A 22993-nucleotide genomic window follows, 5' to 3' on the forward strand; every position below is an offset into this window, starting at 1 on the left:
TCTTTGTCACAACTGCAATTATTTCCATAGACTAAATATCAGGTGTGAAATGCTGGGTGAAGTGGTATATGCATTTTTACAGCTTTTAGTCATATTGTTAAATTGTCCTATAGAAATGTAATGATTTATAACACGGTATTTATGAAAGTACCTCTTTTCCAAACCCCGTTTGCACAGTGATAAAAACTTTTTGTTAATATGATATCTAAAATATAAATTAGTGTTTTATTTCCTTTGATAACCAATGAAGTTGAACATTCTGGAATATCGTTTATTTGTATTTATTAATCTGTGTCTTGTCTGTTCATATCCTTTGCCCATATATTAATTGGTAGATTCAGCCTTTTACTGGCTTGTGATAGCTATTTGTATTTTGGTGATTAACATTTATAATATATGTCAAAAATATTTTTTTAGAATTTATTTCTTTGCTTTTACATTTTGTTTGGTGTTTCTAGTGCTAAAAGAAGTAGAAATGTTTCGGATTTATTTTCCGGTTCCACAGTAGTGAATTTTATCTCGTAGTAGAAAATGCTTTCATATTGCAAAAATCTTAGCAATAATGGGTTTTATGCCTGAGAAAATCATGCATGTAACTTGTAACCACCTAAGATGAATACATTTTACCACTTTGACTTTAAATTATTTTTTTCCCTATTCTTCAGCAATTTCTGTCTATCTGGAAGCTCTCTCTTGTTGATCATACTTGAAGGCAGTAAAAGCAGTACAATAGAAATCCAATTTTTTGATTAGAAAGGTTCCACTATAATGCTAGTAGATGCCTCACGTTAGACCCTTTTCAAAACCTTAAATTTTTGAGTTCAAATCCCTCACTTATGTCTTGACAATGGTTTTCAGGCCCATCAACACAAAAATAAAACACATTTCTTCTCTTTCAAGCTATAGATTCATAGAACCATATTCTTCTTATATCTGTTAACATACTTTTTCAAAGGAAAAGAACTTTGTTTCAAAAAAAAACCCTCTGTTTTCTTTAATTCTGTTGGGAAAGTAAGATCAAAAAGACTTCCAACTTAATTCTTTAGTTATTATTGTTTAATGGCATACCAGCCACTTTTTGCAGAGCCCTGGTGGTGCAGTGGTTAATCATGTGACTGCTTACCAAAAGGTCGGCAGTTTGAATCCACCAGCTGCTCCTTGGAAACCCTTAAAAAAAAAAAAACCTGTTACCTGTGACCCTATAGGACAGAGTAGAATTGCCCCATACTGTTTCCAAGGAGCACCTGGTGGATTCAAACTGCCAGCCTTTTGGTTAGCAGATTTAGCTCTTAATCACTAGGCCACCACGGTTTCCTTGGAACCCTTGTTGTTGTTGTTGTTACATGCCATCAAGTTGGTTCCAACTCATAGCAACCCTATGTACCCCAGAACAAAACACTGCCTGGTACTGCGCCATCCTTACAATCCTTGTTATGCTGGACCCCATTGTTGCAGCCACCGTGTCAATTCAGCTCATTGAGGGTCTTCCTCTTTTCCGCTGACCCTGTACTTTACCAAGCATGATGTCCTTCTTCAGAGACTGATCCCTCCTGATAACATGTCCCAAGTATGTAAGACGCTTCCAAGGAGCATTCTGGTTGTACTTCTTCCAAGACAGATTTGTTTGTTCTTTTGGCAGTCCATGGTATATTCAATATTCTTCACCAACACCTCAATTCAAAGGCATAAATTCTTCGGTCTTCCTTATTCATTGTCCAGCTTTCACGTGCATAAGATGTGATTGAAAATACCATGGCCTGGGTCAGGCACACCTTTGTCTTCAGGGTGACATCTGCTCTTCAACACCTTAAAGAGGTCTTTTGCAGCAGATTTACCCAATGCAGTGCGTGGTCTGATTTATTGACTGCTGCTTCCATGGGCATTGATTGTGGATCCAGGTAAAATGGAATCCTTGACAACTTCAAACTTTTTTCTGTTTATCATAATATTGCTTATTGGTACAGTTGTCAGGATTTTTGTTTTCTTTATGTTGAGGTGTAATCTATACTGAAGGCTGTGGTCTTTGGTCATCGTCAGTAAGTGCTTCAAGTCCTCTTCTCTTTCAGTAAGAAAGGTTGTGTCATCTGCATAATGAAGGTTGTTAATGAGTCTTCCTCCAATCATGATGCCCCGTTCTTCTTCATATAGTCCAGATTCTCGTATTAGTTGTTCACCATACAGATTGAATAGGTATGGTGAAAGAATACAACCCTGACGCACACCTTTCCTGACTTTAAACCACTCAGTAGCCCCTTGTTCTGTCCAAACAGTTGCCTCTTGATCTACGTACAGGTTCCTCATGAGCACAATTAAGTCCTCTGGAGTTCACTTTCTTCGCAATGTTACCCGTAATTTGTTATGATTCACACAGTTGAATCCCTTTGCATAGTCAATAAAACATAGGTGAACACCCTTCTGGTATTCTCTGCTTTCAGCCAGGATCCATCTGACATCAGCAATAATATCCCTGGTTCCACATTCTCTTCTGAATCCAGCCTGAGTTTCTGGAAGCTCCCTGTCGATATACTGCTGCAGCCACTTTTGAATGATCTTCAGCAAAATTTTGCTTGCCTATGATATTAATGATATTGTTTGATAATTTCTGCATTCGGATGTATCAGCTGTCTTGGGAATAGGCATAAATATGAACCTCTTCTAGTTGGTTGGCCAGGGAGCTGTCTTCCAGATTTCTTGGCATAAATGAGTGAGCACTTCCAGCGCTACATGCATTTATTGAAACATCTCAATTGATATTCTGTCAGTTCCTGGAGCCTTGTTTTTCGCCAGTGCCTTCAGTGCAGCTTGGACTTCTTTTGATGCTTCCTGTGTTGTTTTATGTTTTCCCCATAGAATCCTTCACTATTGTTACTCAAGGCTTGAATTTTTTCTGCAGTTCTTTCAGCTTGAGAAGCACTGAGCATGTTCTTCCCTTTTGTTTTTCTGTCTCCAGCTCTTTGCACATGTCAGTATAATACTTTACCTTGTCTTCTCGAGCCACCCTTTGAAATCTTCTGATCACTTCTTTTTCTTCATCATTTCCTACTTTTGCTTTAGCTGCTCGACATTTGAGAGCAAGTTTCAGAGTCTTCTTTGACATCCATCTTGGTCTTTTCTTTCTATCCTGTCTTTTCAATGACATCTTGCTTTCTTCATGTATAATGTCCTTGATGTCATTCCACAACTGGTCTGGTCTTTGGTCATTAGTGTTCAATGTGTCAAATCTATTCTTGAGATCATCTCTAAATTCAGGTGGAATATACTCAAGGTCGTACTTCGGCTCTCGTGGACTTTCTCTGAGTTTCTTCAGTTTCAACTTGAACTTGCATGTGAGCAATTGATCTTCTATCCCATAGTTGGCCCCTGGCCTTGTTCTGACTGAGGATGATGAGCTTTTCCATCATTTCTTTCCACAGATAAAGTGGATTTCATTCCTGCGTATTCCATCTGGCGACGTCCATGTATATAGTTGCCACTTGTGTTGGTGAAAAAAAGCTTTTTGTAATGAAGAGTCATTAGTTTTGCAAAATTTTATCATTTGATCTCCAGCATTGTTTCTGTCACCAAGGCCATATTTTCCAACTACTGATCCTTCTTTGCTTCCAACTTCTGCATTCCAATCACCAGTAGTTATCAATGCATCCTGATTGCAAGTTCAATCAATTTCAGACTGCAGAAGTTGATAAAAATCTTTAATTTAGTGGCTGGTACATAAATTTGAATAATAGTCATATTAACTGGTCTACCTTGTAGGCCTATGGATATTATCCTATTACTGACAGTGTTGTACTTCAGGATAGATCTTGAAACGTTCTTTTTGACAACAAATGCAACACCATTCCTCTTCAAGTTGTCATTCGTGGCATAGGACACTATATGATTTTCTTATTCAAAATGGCCAATACCAGTCTGTTTCAGCTCACTTAATGCCTGGGAGATCGATGTTTATGCATTCCATTTTATTTTTGATGATGTCCAGTTTTCCTAGATTCATATTTTGTACATTCCATGTCCTGATTATTAATGGATGTTTGCAGCTGTTTCTTCTCATTTTGAGTTGTGCCACATCCGCAAATGAAGGTCCCAAAAGCTTTACTCCATCCACGTCATTAAGGTCAACTCTACTTTGAGGAGGCAGCTCTTCCCCAGTCATCTTTTGAGTGCCTCCCAGCCTGAGGGGCTCATCTTCAGGCACTATATCAGTTTTCCGCTGCTGTTCAAAAGGTTTTCACTGGCTGATTTTTCAGAAGTAGACCACTGGGTCCTTCTTCCTAGTGTGTCTTAGTCTGGAAGCTCAGCTGAAACCTGTCCTCCATGGGTGACCCTGCTGGTATTTGAATACCGGTGGCATAGCTTCCAGCATCACAGGAATACACAAGCCCCCACGGAAGGACAAACTGACAGACACTTGGAGGTGGAACCCTTAGGGGCCAATTTTTATGCCTCTGGACCTCCTAGTTAGTATGTTAATCTGGTTCTAAAGCATAAAGTGTCAAGATGGGTCCCTTTTGAAATGCATGAAGCTCAGCAGACCAGAGTTGGAGCCTCATTGTTCTGTAGGTTGAGCGTTCTATTAGGTGATTCTTCCTGGATGTGTTAGTTTTGTAAATTTTTGTAAACTTTGTCTTTTTTTTCCTCTGTTTCTTTGTGATAAGGCTTGCAAGCATAATTACGGCTTTCTCATGTGATAGTTACGGAGCCCTGACGGGATTGTTTTTGTTTTTCTGGGTCATATTTGGTAAACCAGAGGTTCCCCATGTAACCTAATGGAAAGGCGCCTGCAATAAATTCTCTATTTAGTTCTTATTGGTATATTGTCATACCACAGATCAGTGGGACAATAGTGCCACTCGCCTTATTGGTGGCGTGTATTTCCAGTTCATATTTCTTAAAATCCATATTACCAACCAAAAATTTAAACACACTCAATTAGTAAGCATGCATTCCAGTACGGGAAACTCATACCATAATTCTTTTTTTTTAATAAAAATTTGGGAAAGAAATTAATGGTATGTCTTAATTCCTTGAGAATGAAGAAGAAAAATGGAAGAACTGAAGTGGAAATGGGCAGTATAAAAAAAAAAAATTCCTCTTGGATGACATTAAGGGGCATTTATACTGTGGTGCAGTTGTTAAGAGCTCAGGCTGTTAACCAAAAGGTCAGCAGTTAAAATCTAGCAACCACTCCTTGGAAACCCTATAGGGCAGTTCTACTTGTCGTATAGGGTCGCTATGAATTGGAGTCAACCCAATGGCAATGTGTTAATGGGTTACCCTTGCTCTATTTCACAGCCTCTAAGAGGTTGAGACCCATCACCTGGTCATTTAGGAGGACTTAGAGTTCCATTTTATATGCCACAAACAGGAACAGCTCAGGCACTTAACTTGTAGGTTGTTGTCAATCCAATAACATTTATCACAACTGTGTTAGGTCAATTTGAAGTTACAATAAAATAAAGTAATTGTTTCCTAATCGCTATTATCACTATCCATGGTGAGAGAGATCATTAATGTATCCCCAACTGATCAATTATCTATACATATAGATAGATATGTATTAATCATAAGTATTCAGATTAGTGTTATTCATAAGTATAAAAAGTTTATTCCTTAGCTGATAAATTCCATAAGGCAAAACTCTCCTCTAACATTGGTAGTGAAGGCACACACTCTGTGCTGTTCTTCTGCGACATCAAGCATGTTGTTGTTGTTAGGTGCTGTCGTGTCAATTCCCACCCATAGGGACCTCATGTACAATAGAATGAAACACTGCCTGGTCCTACACCATCCTCACAATCATTGCTATGTTTGAGCCCATTGTTGCAGCCACTGTATCAACCCATCCCATTGAAGGTCTTCCTCTTTTTTGCTGATTCTCTGCTTTATTAACCATGATGTCCTTCTCCAGGGACTGGTCCCTCCTGATAACATGTCCAACGTATGTGAAATGAAGTCTTCCCATCCTTTGCTTCTTAGGAGCATTCTGGCTGTACTTCTACCAAGACAGATTTGTTCATTCTGGCTGTCCATGGTCTATTCAATATTCTTTGCCAGTACCAAATTCAAAGGCGTCAATTCTACTTGTGAAGAGTGTGTTTATTAGTTCAAGTAGATACTTGAGACTAAATGGGCATCTCCTGTCTGGAGATGAGATAAGAAGGCAGAAAGGAGAGGAGCTGGTTCAATGGACATGCGAAACCCAGGGTGGAAAGGGGGAGTGAGCTGTCACATTATAGGGATAGCAAGTAGGGCCATATAACATTGTGTGTGTAAGTTTTTATATGAGAAACTACCTTGAGCTGTAAACTTTCACCTAAAGCACAAATGAAATAAAATAAAGGCATCAATTCTTCTTTGACCTTCCTTGTTCATTGTCCAGCTTTTGCATGCATATAAGATGATTGAAAATACCATTGCTTGAGTCAGGCACATCTTAGTCCTCAAGGTGACATCTTTGCACACCATAAAAGAAGTGCATTGTGATGAGTCAGCAGTTGGCAGCCACATGGCTACCAAAAAATAAGTTGCCATTGAGTTGACTGACTCACGGCGACCTCATATGTATTGAAGTAGAACTGTGCACCATGGGGTTTTCAAATGCTGATTTTTCAGAAGCAGATCTCCAGGGCTTACTTCAGAGGCACTTCTGGGTGGACTTGAACTTCCAACATGAGGTTGCTATGAGTTAGAATCAACTGAGTGGCAGCTGATATATGGGTACCAAAGTCTTTTCTGTAATCATCAGCTGCACTCTATCCATGTTCCAATAGCCGTCTCTTCTAGTACCTTCAATAGGTTCACCTTCTTGTGACTTCATAGTGTCAACAAAAAGGCTTTCTTTAAAAAGACAAAACCCGTAAAATGGAATAAGAACTATATGCACTCAATTATTTAGTCACTTTTATTTAAAAAAAAAAAAAAAACTATAAATTACAACAATGTGGCTCTGTTTTCAGGGTCTTATCCTTCCTCATTAAGCAGCCTGTAAAAGATTTAGCTGGATGTGACTATGAGTTCTTTCTAAGGAGTGGTATGGGTGGGAGGGATGAGTGGAGAGAAAAGGCAGAAACTATTCAACTTAAAGGATCTTAAACATCTGATTTTGTGTGGTTGAAAAGGCAAGGTGAGACCTAGGGATCTTCTAGCTTGGGCAAAAGTGTTACATCTCCCCCTCCTTTGATGCACACCCAGACACTTCTTCCCACCACTTCCAGGTAAATGATCCTAAGGAAGACATATACACAATGATAAAGCCAGTTAGAAGGATCCCTCTTTATCCTCTTGGGCATTGGTACCAAATCCCTAAGTAGAGCCTCATCCACAAGCACTGGAGTAGACCCAGTGGTAAAAGGAGAACCTCTTTTTCCTGTAGAGACCAGTCCTCACGTGCTGTTCCCTGTTCTGGGACGCTCTTCACTTAAATAACATCTCTTCATCCCTTGGGTCTGTCCCTTCACCTGGAGCCTTCCCTGATCTCTAAGCTAGGTTAGATGCTGCCTTTGATTTGCTGTTTATATACCCTATCCTTCCTAGGAATTCTTATTCCACTAGTAGTATTTGTCCAACCTTTCTTCCATAGTATAAATCCCATGAGGATGGGTGGCATATGTCTTGCTCATCTCTGTATCTCCATTTCCTAGGACACTTACTAGCACATAATATGGTCTCAATAAATATTTGGTGATAAGGATTAAGTAAGCTAGTATATGTAAGGTGTTCAGTTTGATTCTTAGAAGATAGCAGTGCTCAGTATGTTCCCTATCAGTGTTTGGAACTGTCACATGGATCTGGGAAGCTCTGAAACCTAAGCATGTTGATCGTCTTTGATAGACCTTTAGAAAAAATGCCCTCTGCCCATAATCCTCAGAGCAGTGTTTCTGCAGGCTGGCAGTTCTGTTTTGTTAAACTGAACTGGCTCAGTAGGAAGGATATTTTAGCTCCTGGCTTCCTGAAAAGACCAAAATAGCTTTTAGATTGAGTAAGACGAGAAACCCCGTGCCCCCGCACCCCCATGACCAACTGTGCAACACTCTACAAGCCTTTTTCTCTCTCCATTTTCCCATTAAAGCTTTGCCCTGGAATGGTTCATTACTACAAATTTAGGCTAATTCATAGACTTCTAGTTTTAGTCATTTTTCAGAGAAGTGCCATGGCCTGCAGTATGTCTAAATGCTGTAATGAGGAGCCATTGCACTATCAGGCTCTGTGGTTGTATCTCTGGTGGGTCCCTGGGTTAAGGCTGAGCCATCCCTCTTTACCCCATATGTGTTTATCTCCAAACCAAACAAGAATGAATTCCAGGCTGGACCAGAAGTTATGGGGCTACTCTGAAGTGTTCTCATGCCACCAGCTCTGTCATGTGGCTGGAGGAGAGGAAGCTGGGCCACAGTTTGTTTTAGAGAACTTCCTCTTGAGTCCAGAGGAAATAGCTATGAAGCCACTAAATGGTACCTTATCTTCTTGGTTTTTTAACACAGAATTCAGTTTAGCTCAGACTTACACCAAGCCCCTCCCTCTGCTATTGGATTGTACTCTGTCCTGTGGGGGATGGGGAGGCTTTGAGTGGTGTGACCATCAGACATGCTCTGGAAGGTGTGAAAAGATGGCTGGGGGAGGTAAGAAAGACCAAAGAAGGGAGATCTGTTAGGAGGGTGGCCGCACTCCAGTGGACAAGTCCCAGGGGTCAGATCATAGGAGTGCTTGGGAGGGTGCAGGGCAGGGCACAAATTCCAGCAATACTGCAGAGGCAGAACCCAGGTGGTTCCACAGCAGGAGGAAGGTGAGGGGTGAGAGACTCTGCCTGACTGCATACCTGGTTGTACCATTGCTAAATATGGGGAACAGAGCAAGTTTATGGTAGAAAAAATTATCTTTAAACAAACTGAATTTGAGGTGCTAGCAAGATCCAGGCTGTTGGAAATGTGAGCTGAAGTTCAAGTCCAGGGCCATCTCACCAGGTCTACTGAGGGCAGCGGCATCCTTTGTTGTTGTTAGGTGTCTTCAAGCTGCCTCTGACCCATACCTATTGCCATACAGTCAATTCCGACTCATAGGCACCCTATAGGACAGAGTAGAACTGCCCCACAGGGTTTCCAAGAAGCAACTAGTAGATTAGAACTGCGACCTTTTGGTTAGTGGCTGAGCTCTTAACCACTGTGCCACCAGAGTTCCATAGCACCCTGTATATAACAGAACGAAATGTTGCCCATAGTAGGTTATGTTCCATCCCTTCGTTGCATCTTTTATCCCTCCGTAGATGACACATACGTCATGGCCTTAGTCACTCTTCTTCGTGAGGAGGTAGAACATCCCACAACTAAGAGCCTTTGGCTGTGTTTGGAGTAGTCTAGGGAATCACATTTTACTAATCCTCATCTTTTACCTTCTATCACAGATGCTGTATATGGCTCTCCAACTTAAATCACGAACATGAACCTGCAGCCCTCTTACAAAGTCAGTAGCAGGTTCCCGTGACTGAGGGTGTGTTCCCAAAGTCACACAGCCAGTTACCGTGTCCTGATTCCTGGCTCTCTGTGTTTTCCCCTGGAGCACAGTCAGACTTTGGCACAGCCAGGCTTACCAGGGGATTTACCATTTCCTTTCCTGTCTCGGCGGCACAGTTACTGTGCGTTCATAATGGTCTCTAAATTGTTTTGGACTCCTGTGGCCTCTTATTGTTGATTCCTTCTAAAGTTCTGAACATCCAAAAGTTTTTCTTTTCTTCCCTACTTTCTTTAAGAGTCTAGATATTGTCACTTTATGTTCACATCTACCAAGAATATTCTCGGTGTTTGTAAACAGCCTGTAGCTTCTACACACTTACACAAGGCCCAGCTCCTTCCCCAAATAAACATTTGCTTCATTGTAATGCTTTTAAGGATAGCATAGGTTGTTAACGGAAAGAGATGGTTGCATAAAAATGTCCCTGTTGTCAACCTTCGTGTGGTTATGGGTGTTAACTGCCATCTGGTTTGGGGGCCCTCTCCAGGGGTACTCACTTATCTTCTCTTAGATACTAGTTACCCATCAAGCCCTGGTAAAAATGAGCTGCATGCTTAGGGTTGGTGCTGAATCCGTAAAAGTCGGGAGAACAAATAACACAAACAAGGTACTGTTTATAACGTTAGGGCTGCAATTTGAAACTGTAATAATAAAGACCCAGTGGCAATCCCCAGTAGAGTCTAGTTTAATTAAATGTATCCACGACATGACTTCTCCTTAACTCTGAAGAAACTAATGCCGTTTATTTTCTGCTGGTTCCCTTTCCCGCCATGCAGATGCTCTGAACCTCCGCAACCGACAGGTCATCTGTGTCACGCTCAAAGTCCTCCAGCACCTGGTCGTCTCCGCTGATATGGTGGGCGAAGCACTGGTGCCCTATTACCGTCAGATCCTCCCCATCCTGAACATCTTCAAGAACATGAATGGTGAGTTCTCCCGGGACGCAGGCTGTCTTCCAAGGCCTCAGAAACAGGAGTGGTTTGAAGTAGAGTTAATCAGCAACACATTTAGGATTTCTTGTTGCATGTAAACCAAGACCCATCTGGAGATCTCGGTAGCATGACTGCCACGACTTGTACTGCTACTCCCTCGGGAAACGGTAACGTTAACAATTTCATGTATCTTCACACGTCCCGCTTACTTAGTCAGTACAGGGGCGCTGAAACAGCTCTGTAATCTTCCAATAATTCAATAGTAAAAATTTCTAATAGTCCTGTGAACACCTTAGTAAGTTTTGAGGTTGCCCTTTTTCTGGATAATAATTCCACTTTAGATACTTCCTATTAATATCTCGCTGTCAGTTTTTATTCATTGATTTAAGATCAGTTTTTAAGCAATCTGGGGCAGGTGGCTTAGAAAGTTTTAATATACGTTCTAGTTTCTAGAAAAGATAGGAAATAGATCATTTGTAGTTACTCGATGGTGAGTACTGATTAAAAAATACATGTACTGATGCATTCATATTTTTTAAATATTACTTTGTAACCTTTGGAAAGCATTTATGGGTTTATATGAGTCTGTTTTACCCAAACAAAGTATTTTCAAGTTTTGGGGAACATCTTGGCATGCAGTGTGTGTTCATCTGTTCATTCAAGAGTGTGACTTCCCTTACGTGCCTCTGGCAACGATGCGAATCCAATTTCCTCTGATGTTGCTACTTTGAAGTTCCATACTTCTCACATGACGGTGTAAGTCAACGTTTGACGTTAATTCCTGACAGCCATGTAGAAATGTTCATAATTTAGTGGAACACCGCTTACAAATTTTGCAACATGATCTGGTCTTTGTGCATACAGGAAAATAAACAACCCGAGAAGCCAAGTATATGTCAGCTCCCACCACAGATAAATTCACTGTTGGGAGCCACTCTCCTTCTTTGTATTTTCCATAGTTGCTGTTAAAATTTGGCTTAATCAAGCATAGGCTATTCAGGACATCATGGAATTCTCAAGAAGTCTTCAGCTGTCTTTCAACCAGTAGGACCTACTTATATGTTTGGTATTACATGCATATTTAGTAACTGGCATTATAGGAACTTAAGAATGCCTGCAGTGGAGTGAGCTGATATACATTCCAGAATGGACACGAGGAGCTGTAGTATCAGAGTGGACATTTAGACAAGATGGTTACTCTTTTAGGAAAGTGAAAATTGGGTTTTCCTAAAAGAGTCTTCTTGCCCACAGAACATTTTAGTAACAGTATTCCTACTTTATGGAAAATATTTGTTTAAATGTTTTTCTTTTGTAATTCTGATTTTTCCCATATAGCAGCATCAAACATCCACGGAGTTGTAGAATGGTTTCGCCTGTGCTCATTGTTCAAGTGAAGGTCCATGAAAGAAACCCTAAGTTCACGCATTATATTTACATTCCAGTTAACGTGATGGAGATATGTAGAGACAGATTTAATGAAGAAATGGAAAAATCAGAGAGCAGCCACTCCTCACCAAGGTCTCGAGAATCAGCCTCCATTTTCGGAGTGTGTGATTCACGACATTACCTAAATAATCCTCACAGAAACCTGTGATGTATATACTGTCACTGCTGCCACTTTACCATGGTAGAAGTTGTCTCTTGGTTGCTTTTCTGCTACGTAGACATTTGTTTCAGTACTGGTCCATCAAGGAAGATGGGTACTGAAACATGTCCCCCTTTCTGGCTTGAGTGTCTAGTTACACAGCTCGCACAACACTGCTAAGCATCATTTTGTATCCTCATATAAAAGAAGAAAAACTGATGTTCAAAAGACAATTAGACTCTCCCTCATCCTCAGGGAAACCTATAAAGAAGAATAAGTACAGCTGCTTAAAGACTGATGGATCTCATTGAGAGCTCTAGACTATTAAACAAAACAATTGGTTTCTACAACTTCCTCATTACATTTTTTCTTTAGCTCTTTACCCCCAAAATGTTCATATACTTAACAAAGTAAATGGTTGGCTTTAAGAGTTCACCCCTATTTATAGTTTATCAATGTGGGGGATTTATCATTTATACTATAGCCCCTAATTGGTCTCAAGCGTAGCTAATTCTTTTGGAATGTCTCTAAAGGCATGCTCCAGGAATTCTGCATTCAAACTATTTTTCTACTTAATATCCTCTGACATTGGAGGGGAAAAATATTAGTTTTAGCTTCATTTTCTTCTTATCTTAGAAACCTGTCAGTTCAATGCCAAGATGAAGTTTACTCTATTTCCAGAGGGTCATATTCCAAAATCGGAGCATTTTAGCAAAGAAATATAAAACTGGTTTTCAAAGTGGCTACGTTACCGTAGGTCTAATTCCATCCGAAGCTTCTCGCCGGGCTTCCAATACAGTGGTACTTTCATTATAAAAATAATACAGTTTTAATAAATCCTATTTTAGGATTACAGGATTTATCCATAGTCACAGAGCCATATACACTTACTTTACTTGAGCAGATATCTTTAAAAAAAAAAAAAAATTTTTTTTTTTTTCTTTAGTAACATATGTATTTGTATATAATTGAAGTTATACTTGAAATTTATAGCATGTAGCAACAGGAAAAAAATTCTCAATTTCAGCATATTTGAGAACAATTTCACATATTTCAACATTTCTTCTTTTCCTTACCTGTTTTTCGTGTAAATCAACATCTTGTTAAATCCAAATTCAAACTTATTTCCTTCAAATCCCACCATGAAATCTTTTTTTGGAATAAGATCAGATATAAATGACAGAAAGAATGAGAGAATATTTTTTAAAATATAATGACCCTGTCCCCTCCCCTGTCAATGTTCCCTTAAATCTCAATATTTACCTTAATTCTACTGCCTGCTTTTTTGTTTGTTTTTGCAATGTTTGTCCTACTCTAAGGAACGCTGGTGGTACAATGGTTAAGCACTCGGCTGCTAACCAAAAGGTTGGCAATTCAAACCCCACCAGCCACTCCACAGGAGAACAAGGTGGCAATCTGCTCCCATAAAGAAAACCCTATGGGACTGTTATATCCTACGGGGTTGCCATGAGTTGGAATGGACTCAACGACAATGAGTTTGGTTTGGTTTGGGTCCTATTCTAAGCATTATCTTATGCCAAGTGAACTTTCTCTGAAATGAGGAGTGGCAACTAGGGATACATTTCAGCAACCACCTATGGTGATGAGCCCAGGTCCATGGTTTCCCCAGAGGACCAATCAGAAATGAAGTAGGACAGGGAGAAGCCAACAATGTTTGTAGCACCTGCTTCTGCCCACATACACTTTTGTAGGTATTCAAACTGATAACAGGCCCCACACGATCACTGTTGTTCTAGGGGAAAAAGTAACTTTATGGTTTTATTTATAATAGTATTTTTTCTTTACAGAATTTGATTAGGCTGAAGTTTTAAAAACCAAACCAGATAAATCTAACTTGTGAGTCATAACATGATATGACAAATAGTATTTTGAGGCCAGAAGAGACCTGGATTACAGTCTTGGCTTTGCCGCTTACTGTGTGACTTTAGAGAAATCATTTAACTTCTTTGAACTTAAAATATTCATCTATATAAAATATTTATAATAGTACCTTTTTTGTAGGGTTGTCATGGCAACTAGAGAGAATTTGTGTCTAGCCTCTTAGTATGGTGTCTGGCCCTCACTGGAGTTAAATAAGAGATGTATTATAATCATACAACATTATGTTGTTGTTGTTGTTACCCCCACATGCCTGTCAGTTTGTCATACTGTGGGGGCTTGTGTGTTGCTGTGATGCTGGAAGCTGTGCTGCCAGTATTCAAATACCAGCAGGGTCACCCATGGTGGACAGGTTTCAGCTGAGCTTATAGACTAAGACAGACTAGGAAAAAGGGCCCGGGGGTCTACTTCTCTATATATAGATGTTGTTTTTAGGTGCCATCCAGTCAATTCCAACTCATAGCGACCCTATGTACAACAGAACAAAACACTGCCTGGTCCTACATCATCCTCACAATCATTTTTAAGCTTGAGCCCATAGCTGCAGCCACTGTGTCAGTCCATCTCGTTGAAGGTCTTCCTCTTTTTCGCTGACCCTCTACTTTACCAAGCATGATGTCCTTCTCCAGGGACTGATCCTTTCTGATAACATGTCCAAAGTATGTGAGATGTAGTCTCGCCATCCTTGCTCCTAAAGAGCATTCTGGCTGTACTCCTTCCAAGATTGGTTCATTCTTTCAGTCCTTGGTATATTCGAGGAAACCGTGGTGGCATAGTGGTTAAGAAGTACGGCTGCTAACCAAAAGGTAGGCAGTTCAATTCCACCAGGCGCTTCTTGGAGGAAACCATATGGGGCAGTTCTACTCTGTCCTCTAGGGTCGCTATGAGTTGGAATCAACTCAACGGCAACAGGTTTGTTTTTTTTGGTTTGGTATGTTCAATATTCTCCGCCAACATGATAATTCAAAGGTGTCAATTCTTCTTCTGTCTTCCTTATTCATTGTCCAGCTTTCACATGCATATGAGGAGATTGAAAACACCATGGCTTGGGTCAGGTACACCTTAGTCTTCAAGGTGACATCTTTGGTTTTGAACACTTTAAAGAGACGTTTACAGCAGATTCGCCCAAAGCAGTACGTCATTTGATTTCCGACTGCTGCTTCCATGGGCGTTGATTGTGGATCCAAGTAAAATGAAATCTTTGACAACTTCAACCTTTTCTCCGTTTATCATGATGTTGCTTATTGGTCCAGTTGTGAGGATTTTTGTTTCCTTTATGCTGAGGTGTTATCCATACTGAAGGCTGTGTGGTCTTTGTATCATTATCAGTAAGCGCTTCAAGTCCTCTTCACATTCAGCAAGCAAGGCTGTGTCATCTGCATATCACAGGTTGTTAATGAGTCTTCCTCCAATCCTGATGCCCTGTTCTTCATATAGTGCAGGTTTTTGGATTATTTGCTGAGCATACAGATTGAATAAGTGTGGTGAAAGGATACAACCCTGATGCACACCTTTCCTGACTTTAAACAATGCAGTACCCCCTTGTTCTGTTCAAACAATTGCTTCTTGATCTATGTCCGGGTTCCTCAAGAGCACGATTAAGTGTTCTGGAATTCCCATTCTTTTCAATGTTATATATGATTTGTTATGATCCACACAGTCGAATGCCTTTGCATTGTCAATAAAACACAGTAAACATCTTTCTGGTATTCTCTGCTTTTAGCCAGGATACATCTGACATTAGTTGTGATATCCCTCGTTCCCATGTCCTCTTCTGAATCTGGCTTGAATTTCTGGTGGTTCTCTGTTGACGTACTGCTGAAGCCTCTTTTTAACTAGCAAAAGTTGACCTGTGTGTGATATTAATGATATTGTTCGATATTTTCCTCATTTGGTTGGATCATCTTTCTGTAACATAGGCATAAATATGTATCTCTTCCAGTTGGTTGGACAGGAAGCTATCTTCCAAATGTCTTGGCATAGATGAGTGAGCAATTCCAGTGCTGCACCATTTGTTAAAACATCTGAATTGGTATCCCATCAAGTTCTGGAGCCTTGTTTTTTGCCAGTGCCTTCAGTGTAGCTTGAACTTCTTCCTTTAGTATCATCAATTCCTGATTATATCCTACCTCCTGAAATGGTTGAATGTCAACCAAATCTTTTTGGTACATTGACTCTGTGTTCCTTCCATCTTCTTTTGATACTTTATGCATCTTTCAATATTTTCCCTGTAGAATCCTTCAGTATTGCAACTGGAGGCTTGAATTTGTTCTTCAGTTCTTTCAGCTTGAGAAATGCCGAGTGTATTCTTCCCTTTTGGTTTTCTAACTCCAGGTCTTTGCACTTGTCATTATAATACTTTTCTTTGTCTTCTGGAGCTCCCTTTTGAAATCTTCTGTTCGGTTCTTTTACTTCATAATTTCTTCCATTCGTTTTAGCTACTGTATGTCCACAAGCAAGTTTCAGAGTTTCTTCTGACATCCATTTTGGTCTCTTTTTTTTTTTTTTTTCTTTCCCTGTCTTTTTAATGACCTCTTGCTTTCTTCATATATGATGTCCTTGATGTCATTCTACAACTCATCTGGCCTTCGGTCATTAGAGTTCAACGTGCCAAATCTGTTCTCAAGATGGTCTCTAAATTAGGTGGAATATAATCAAGGTGGTACTTTGGCTCTTATGGACTTGTTTTTATTTTCTTCAGCTTCAACTTGAACTTGCATAGGAGCAATTGATGGTCTATTCCACAGTTGGCTCCTGACCTTGTTCTAAATGATGATATTCAGCTTTCCCATCATCTCAAAATTATATTATTATATTATATACATATACAATCCAGACAATGTTATAAATTATTAAATAGCAACAAGAATAGATAATTGGAAAGTACTGTGTGTGACCTACAACCCTCTCTGCTTTGGGTGACTTGTCCACTTGGTCTTTCTACGAGCTCGTCAATAAGGTGCTGGGCTCTTGTCTCACCAGCTACACCAATACCTGTGCTTCTAAGGGGTTACTTTGCCTCTGATTACCAAATGCCAGGTGTGGGGCCAAAGAGGTTAAGAATTTTGTGGTTAATTCAAGGATAACTTGGTCTCCAAATGCATCCTTTCCTGATGAAATCTTTAAGTACAGGTAGAGGATTGAGATTTGGGGGAACTTCCACATTTTAAAAAAGAGAAACATAAAAGTTATGGGCAAAGAACACCTGGATTGGATGCTCTTTCCACCATCCAAATTCATATGTAAGTTTTCAAGATTTTCCTTAATTTTAAACAACTAATTTTGGATATTTAAAACATACTGTCTTTCTAGTGACTGCTATGGGGTAAAAGAGAAAGAGTTTCTATAAAATAGTCCTGGAATACATTTGTCATACAGCCAATAACAATTTCTTTTTCATATGTTCTTTCATAAATGTTATTAAAGGTTACAGAAAATTAAGACAATAGGAATGTTCGATTTATAGCTCTCAGAGATGAAACTAGAAAATTAATGATGCAGTGTATTGCATTTCAGAAGTAGGAGGCAATAAATGGCATTAAAATATCTACAGCTAAATTAGGGGGCTTTGCCAGCAGACTGAGGCTATCAAATTACCCTGTTTCCTGGAGGTCATTCTTGCTTTGGTTCCTTAGTTTTTTACTGCACTGGAAGTCCTGAGACAGCCTCCAACTTGGACAAGGGTTCAGGGACTCCCCGTTCATGCTCTGGTAGTTCTAAACGTGCATGTAAAGGAATATGCAAAAGCGAATGTAATAGTGAAATAACACATTTCCGTGTTTGTAGAAATCCAGTAGTCTCAGGTTTATCTAGGATAAATCTAGGATGTATACCCACAGGATGCATGCCATTGTTGACTAATAAAAGTCCATGAAAGGAGATTTAAAAGTGTTTTAATTTAAATTCAGACACTGAAACATGTAGATAATGAGAATGCATTAAGTTTGTAAAGTTTTAGGATGTTTGTGCCAGGTCTTTGATCCTGAAATTTAAGCGTCCTCTAAAAAACAGTAACCGTTATTTTATGCTGACAGTATTTTAAAACAGTGTCTAATGAGAATTTATGCATTCTCAACCTTCTTCAAACCCTCTTAGATATTTTTCTGAGTTCTGTGGGGCCTAGTCTCATGGTCCTTTAAAATGTCAGTGAGCTTTTGAGAGCCAATAGTTTTTTTTAAAAACGTCAGTTTTGTTGTCATGTAATTCTCTTGTATAAAGGTTATTTCTTTTCACAGAGCTTTAAATTCAATTTTGGAATTAGAGTTTATTTCCTATGGAATTCTGAGTAATATTGGGTCCATGATTTATATTTTAGAAATTTACTTCAAAGTCCCTTTGAAATTGTTAGGTTCAATGGATTTGAACGCATTAAATTGTTCTATATTTATGGAGAAAATCATTTGAAAGTTAGATTTGGAACTGTTGTTGTTGTTGTTGTTAGGTGCCGTCGAGTCAGATCTGACTCATAGCGACCCTATGCACAATAGAACGAAACACTGCCCGGTTCTGTGCCAGCCTTACAATCGTTGTTATGCTTAAGCTTATTGTTGCAGCCATTGTATCAATCCATCTCATTGAGGGTCTTCCTCTTTTCTGCTGACCCTGTACTCTGCCAAGCATGATGTCCTTCTCTAGGGACTGATCCCTCCTGACAGCATGTCCAAACTATGTAAGACGCAGAGATTTGGAACTATCATATATATATATACACACATATATATACATACTCCAAACATTTCTCCCACTCAGATTTAACTAGTTAGTCTAAAGTGGATCCCAGGATCATAACAAAAAACTGGATGATACATTACAGGCCTTTGGTCTGAGCTTCTCTCCGATGAACTTAATTACAAGACATTAAACTGTTAGTTCCATGAGTGCAAAATGCTTGTATTGGGCTTTCTTTTCCCTGTGCTGAGTGTGCACACCTGGCAGTATCAGGCATTTAGTATATGTTTGTGTGGGATTAATTCACTAGCCCAGTTCACAAGACCAAAATGTATTTACTAAGTCTTTTGCTGAGTAGCTTCATTCGTTCATGAGGTAGCCCATTCTATTTTCAAAGAGAAAGGCACTTCCTATATTGAATTAAAATCTATGACTATAATTTCCATTTGGTTTACCTATCAAGTCTAAACTACTCAGAATAATGTCTCATCCCTTTTCCAGATAGCAGGCCCTCAAGAAATGGTAGAAAACTTCCCTGCATTCTCAATCTTCACTTCTCCAAGTTTAATAAGCATTCTTTATACCCTCTCAGAGCCTTAAGAACCTCAGGGCATGGGGCTGGAGTCCCTCCCATATTTCTGCAAACACTGATAGCTGTACAGTGTTCTAAAAAAGCAGACCCAGGAGAAAAGATGGCCCTAAGCAAGGCCAATGTGTCTGTGTCCTCATTTGGTGCACCCTTAAAGACCTCTTCACCATTAGGAAATCTACAGACACTTAGCAAATTAAAATAAAGTTTTTTTTTTTTTTAATTTTCATTGAGACTGCTTCGTTCAATTTAATTTCAACCCGGACTCACTTATAAAACCACATGTGGGGGATGGAGGGCAGCCAGCCTACTACGAATTGCCTCTGTGTCTGCTTTTTTCTGTGGAGTCCCTCTTGCATCTGCCTGGAGGGAAAAACCCTTACCAGAGTTCTCTGTGTGTAACTAGGAGCATGTCACCTTGCAGGGCCGTTATTGGGGAAATCAGAGCCCAGTCGAAAAGGCTGATGCCTCCTTTCCAGGGTGTATTGGGATGTGAACCCTCCTGCCCTTGGTAAGTGAAGGCAGAGGTGTCCACTACCTCACGTGCCATCACTATGAAAATGGGCTCCCTCTGCACAGCCCAGTGAGAACCCCTCTTCCAACAAAATTCTATTCCCTTCTCTTGCAGCAGGAAGGGTTTGCTTGTTAAGAAAGGACAACAATCTAGATAAGTTTTGAATAGGGGAGATGGCGGTGAAATTGTTTTTTTTTCTTCAGTAATGATGTAAACTACCAAGAGGTAAACAAGTAACTATCTGCTTCCCAGAGGATCCCATAGACACCCAGGGGCTCTGCTGCCACTGTCAGCCTTCTGGTGGACCCCAGTGGACCTGGGCAGAGTGAAGGACCACATTGCCTGCACCTGTTACCTGCCCAGACCACCTGAGCAAGAGGGTCAGGCCACTCCATGCCTGAGTGGGGCTAGGACCAGTAAGTAGGCATTCACCTGCTGGACAAGGTAGGGAAGCCATTTTGGATGTATGTGTGAAAACAAGGAACATGACAGGGCTTGCTGCAGCCCCACACAGTGTTTAGGAGCAAAAGTCTGGCATCAGGTTCCCTGGATTTGAATCCTGGCTTAGGCACCACTACCTGTGTGACCTTCGGCAGGTTGCATAACGGCTCTGTGCTTCAGTTTCCTTAATTGAAGAAGCAGGTTGTTGGGAAGGTTAAAGAGAGCTCATTCACCTTCAGAGAACTCTAAGGAGATCACTTACAAGAGCATCAACTGCAGGGATTGAGGGATGAAGGGCAGGATGTGAGGAGACAGCCTTGCAAATGCGGACGAGTTAGGTAAATGTTACATAGGTGTGTTACCTGCCTCACGGCATTGTACGGAAAACCATATACAGGTGGCTTTGTGTGGTACTTCTAGGAATATTAAGTGAAATCTATTCTAATTAACATGATAATTTAGTAAAGTGATTATATGCAAAAGAAATGGTCAACAATCAGTATCTTCTTATATGCCAGCAGTCAGAAACACAGTACAAAAATCTGTCTTCTAGATGGCAGATGTTGGAATACTTTCAGAAGTATTCCAACATAGACTTTTACTTCTCAACTCCCTCCACCTGTGGAAAACAGTTTTATTTCAGAAGAGAAATGACATAGTTATCTAAGCAAAAGCCTCACTTGGGACGTTTACCAAGAATTGCCTGATCTGACAGACTATTGAAATCCCACCCTCTTTCCAAAATAGAAACTTCCTTCAGTTTTGAAAGGCCTTTTCTTTGTGCAGTTTCCCTGTGTGAACCTTTCAGAATCTTAGGTCCCAGTTTCATCCAGGGCATCCCAGTTCACCTGCCCTGGCTAAGTCATGCTAGCTTTGCTACTGCTCCCATGGCATGACCTTACTTACCCAAAGGAAGCAGACTGTCAGGAGAACACCTTATCGCAGACAAATTCACAACCCAGGCACTTTCGGGTCATCACTCTACCAATGGCGAGTTTGGCATATCTAGAATCACTTACACAGGTAAATTCCATTAATCACATCAGACACTGAAGTAAAAGGGCAAGTGTTGTGGGGAGAGTCTTGAGATGAAACTGGAACTGACCATCTGTACGTTGGAATGGGCCATGGGATCTAATGCCCCTGTTTCTTGGCCTTGAGTGTCCATCCTAATAACCGGTCCTGGGACTTTCAGGAGAGAGTGCCCGCTCTTTCTCCAGAACCAAACCCAACCCACATCCTCTCCGTAGCCTTTCCTGGTTCCACGCAGACTGGCAGACCCATCAGCTCTCTCATCTTTGTATGCAGAGCATCTGTCACATTGTATGAAGACGACATTTCCTGTGTCCACCTCCTCTACCAGGCTGGAGGGCTTAGAGGGCAGGGAGAAAGCTGGGACCACCAGCTATTTGCTCAACCTGTTCGCAAAGCCATGTTTGAAATGTAGGCCTTGTCACTCCTCTCCACCCTCTCTGAGGTTCCCCAAGAGGGAATTACAGACCCAACTTGCTGCTTCCAGCTGGTTCCCAGTCCTTGATCAGGAGCATCCCTACTGCTAGCAGGAAACCAGCACTTTTTTGGATACAAGATTTTGACAAATTCAGTTAAGGCCTTTGAGATACGCCTAGAGAAACCTGCATGATATGCTTTCATGTATTTAAAAGCTCAAGATGGGCCCCAAATGAGCAGGCATGCAGATATTCACCCAGGAGAACACACTATCCTTCTGTTTATGCAACAGAAAGTTTTACTCAATCTGGGCAAGAAAGCAAATAGCTATTTCTAAAGCTTTCTATTTAAAGAAGCTTCTATAGTCAGTCGGTTCATAATCTGTACTTTTTTCAATCAACTGAAATATCACCTCTTCTGAACCATCTTTAATTTCCAATTCAGGGAATCTGAATGTTAGCTGATAGCTAACATCTCATTCGCATTTTCTCTTATATGCAAATGACTTTTTAAAGGCCTCTATGTAGACATTGCAGAGGAAATCAGAATGTCACTAGGTATAACTGTTAGGTCAAACAGTCACTGTTCAGGACATAATTGAAAGGGAAGTTTAAAGAGTGGGTCAATCGACCCGTTGCTATCGAGTAGATTCTGACTCATGTCCCTCTATAGAAGGAGAAAAAAAAAATCAGTGGGGGAAGCCTTTCCCTGCCACTATACAAACCTTGACAGGGCCTGTGATTCTTCTACTCACTCTTAAGTTCTGCAGGCACTTCAAATCACACACACAATTTCCGTTCAGTGCTTGTTGTTGCAGTGCAGCGGACTCCGAGTCACGATGACCACATGTACAACAGAAAGAAATGTTGCCTGACCCCACACCATCCTCATGATCTTTTGTGTGCTCTAGCCCATTGTTGTGGCTATTGTGCATTTTGAGTGACTGCCAACCTACCAGTCGGAATCAACTCAATGGCAATGGGTTTCCAACCTAGGGGGTTCATCTTGCAGCACTATATTGGGCAATATTCTGTTGTGATTCATAAGGTTTTCATTAGCTAATTTTTGAAAGTAGATTGCCAGGCCTTTCTCTCTCTCTAGTCTGCATTAGTCTGGAAGCTCTGCTATAACCTGTCCACCATGGCTGACCCTGTTGGTATTTGAAACACTGGTAGCATAGCTCCTAGCATCACAGCAACACGCAAGCCACCACAGTACATCGAACTGACAGACGAGTGGTTGTCAGTGCTTAGAAAATGTAATATAATATATTAATCAAAACCTCAAATTTGATTACGCTCTCTTCCCCCAGTTTGGTCTTGCTCTTGTTGGGAGCTTGTCATGAGAAAGGGTACATGGCTGGCTTCATCTCTATTTCTCTCTTGTATGCTGACTCCCGCCTAAGCTTGCCACCCAGT

At 40.5% G+C, this 22993-nt stretch overlaps 1 protein-coding gene across 1 annotated transcript in view; it reads left to right on the top strand.

Moving 5' to 3' along the window:
• The first annotated feature begins 6864 nt into the window (after positions 1-6864).
• The window catches only part of PACRG (parkin coregulated), a 265761-nt gene continuing 249632 nt past the window's right edge, over positions 6865-22993 (top strand). The window contains exons 1-2 of the mRNA XM_064293118.1: positions 6865-8612; positions 10275-10424. Of these exons, the coding sequence (XP_064149188.1) occupies positions 8009-8612; positions 10275-10424 (754 nt within the window). The 5' untranslated portion in view covers positions 6865-8008. The remainder of the gene's footprint in view (positions 8613-10274; positions 10425-22993) is intronic.

The sequence above is a fragment of the Loxodonta africana genome, chromosome 1 (genome assembly GCF_030014295.1).
Source record: "Loxodonta africana isolate mLoxAfr1 chromosome 1, mLoxAfr1.hap2, whole genome shotgun sequence".
NCBI classification, from domain to species: Eukaryota; Metazoa; Chordata; class Mammalia; order Proboscidea; family Elephantidae; genus Loxodonta; species Loxodonta africana.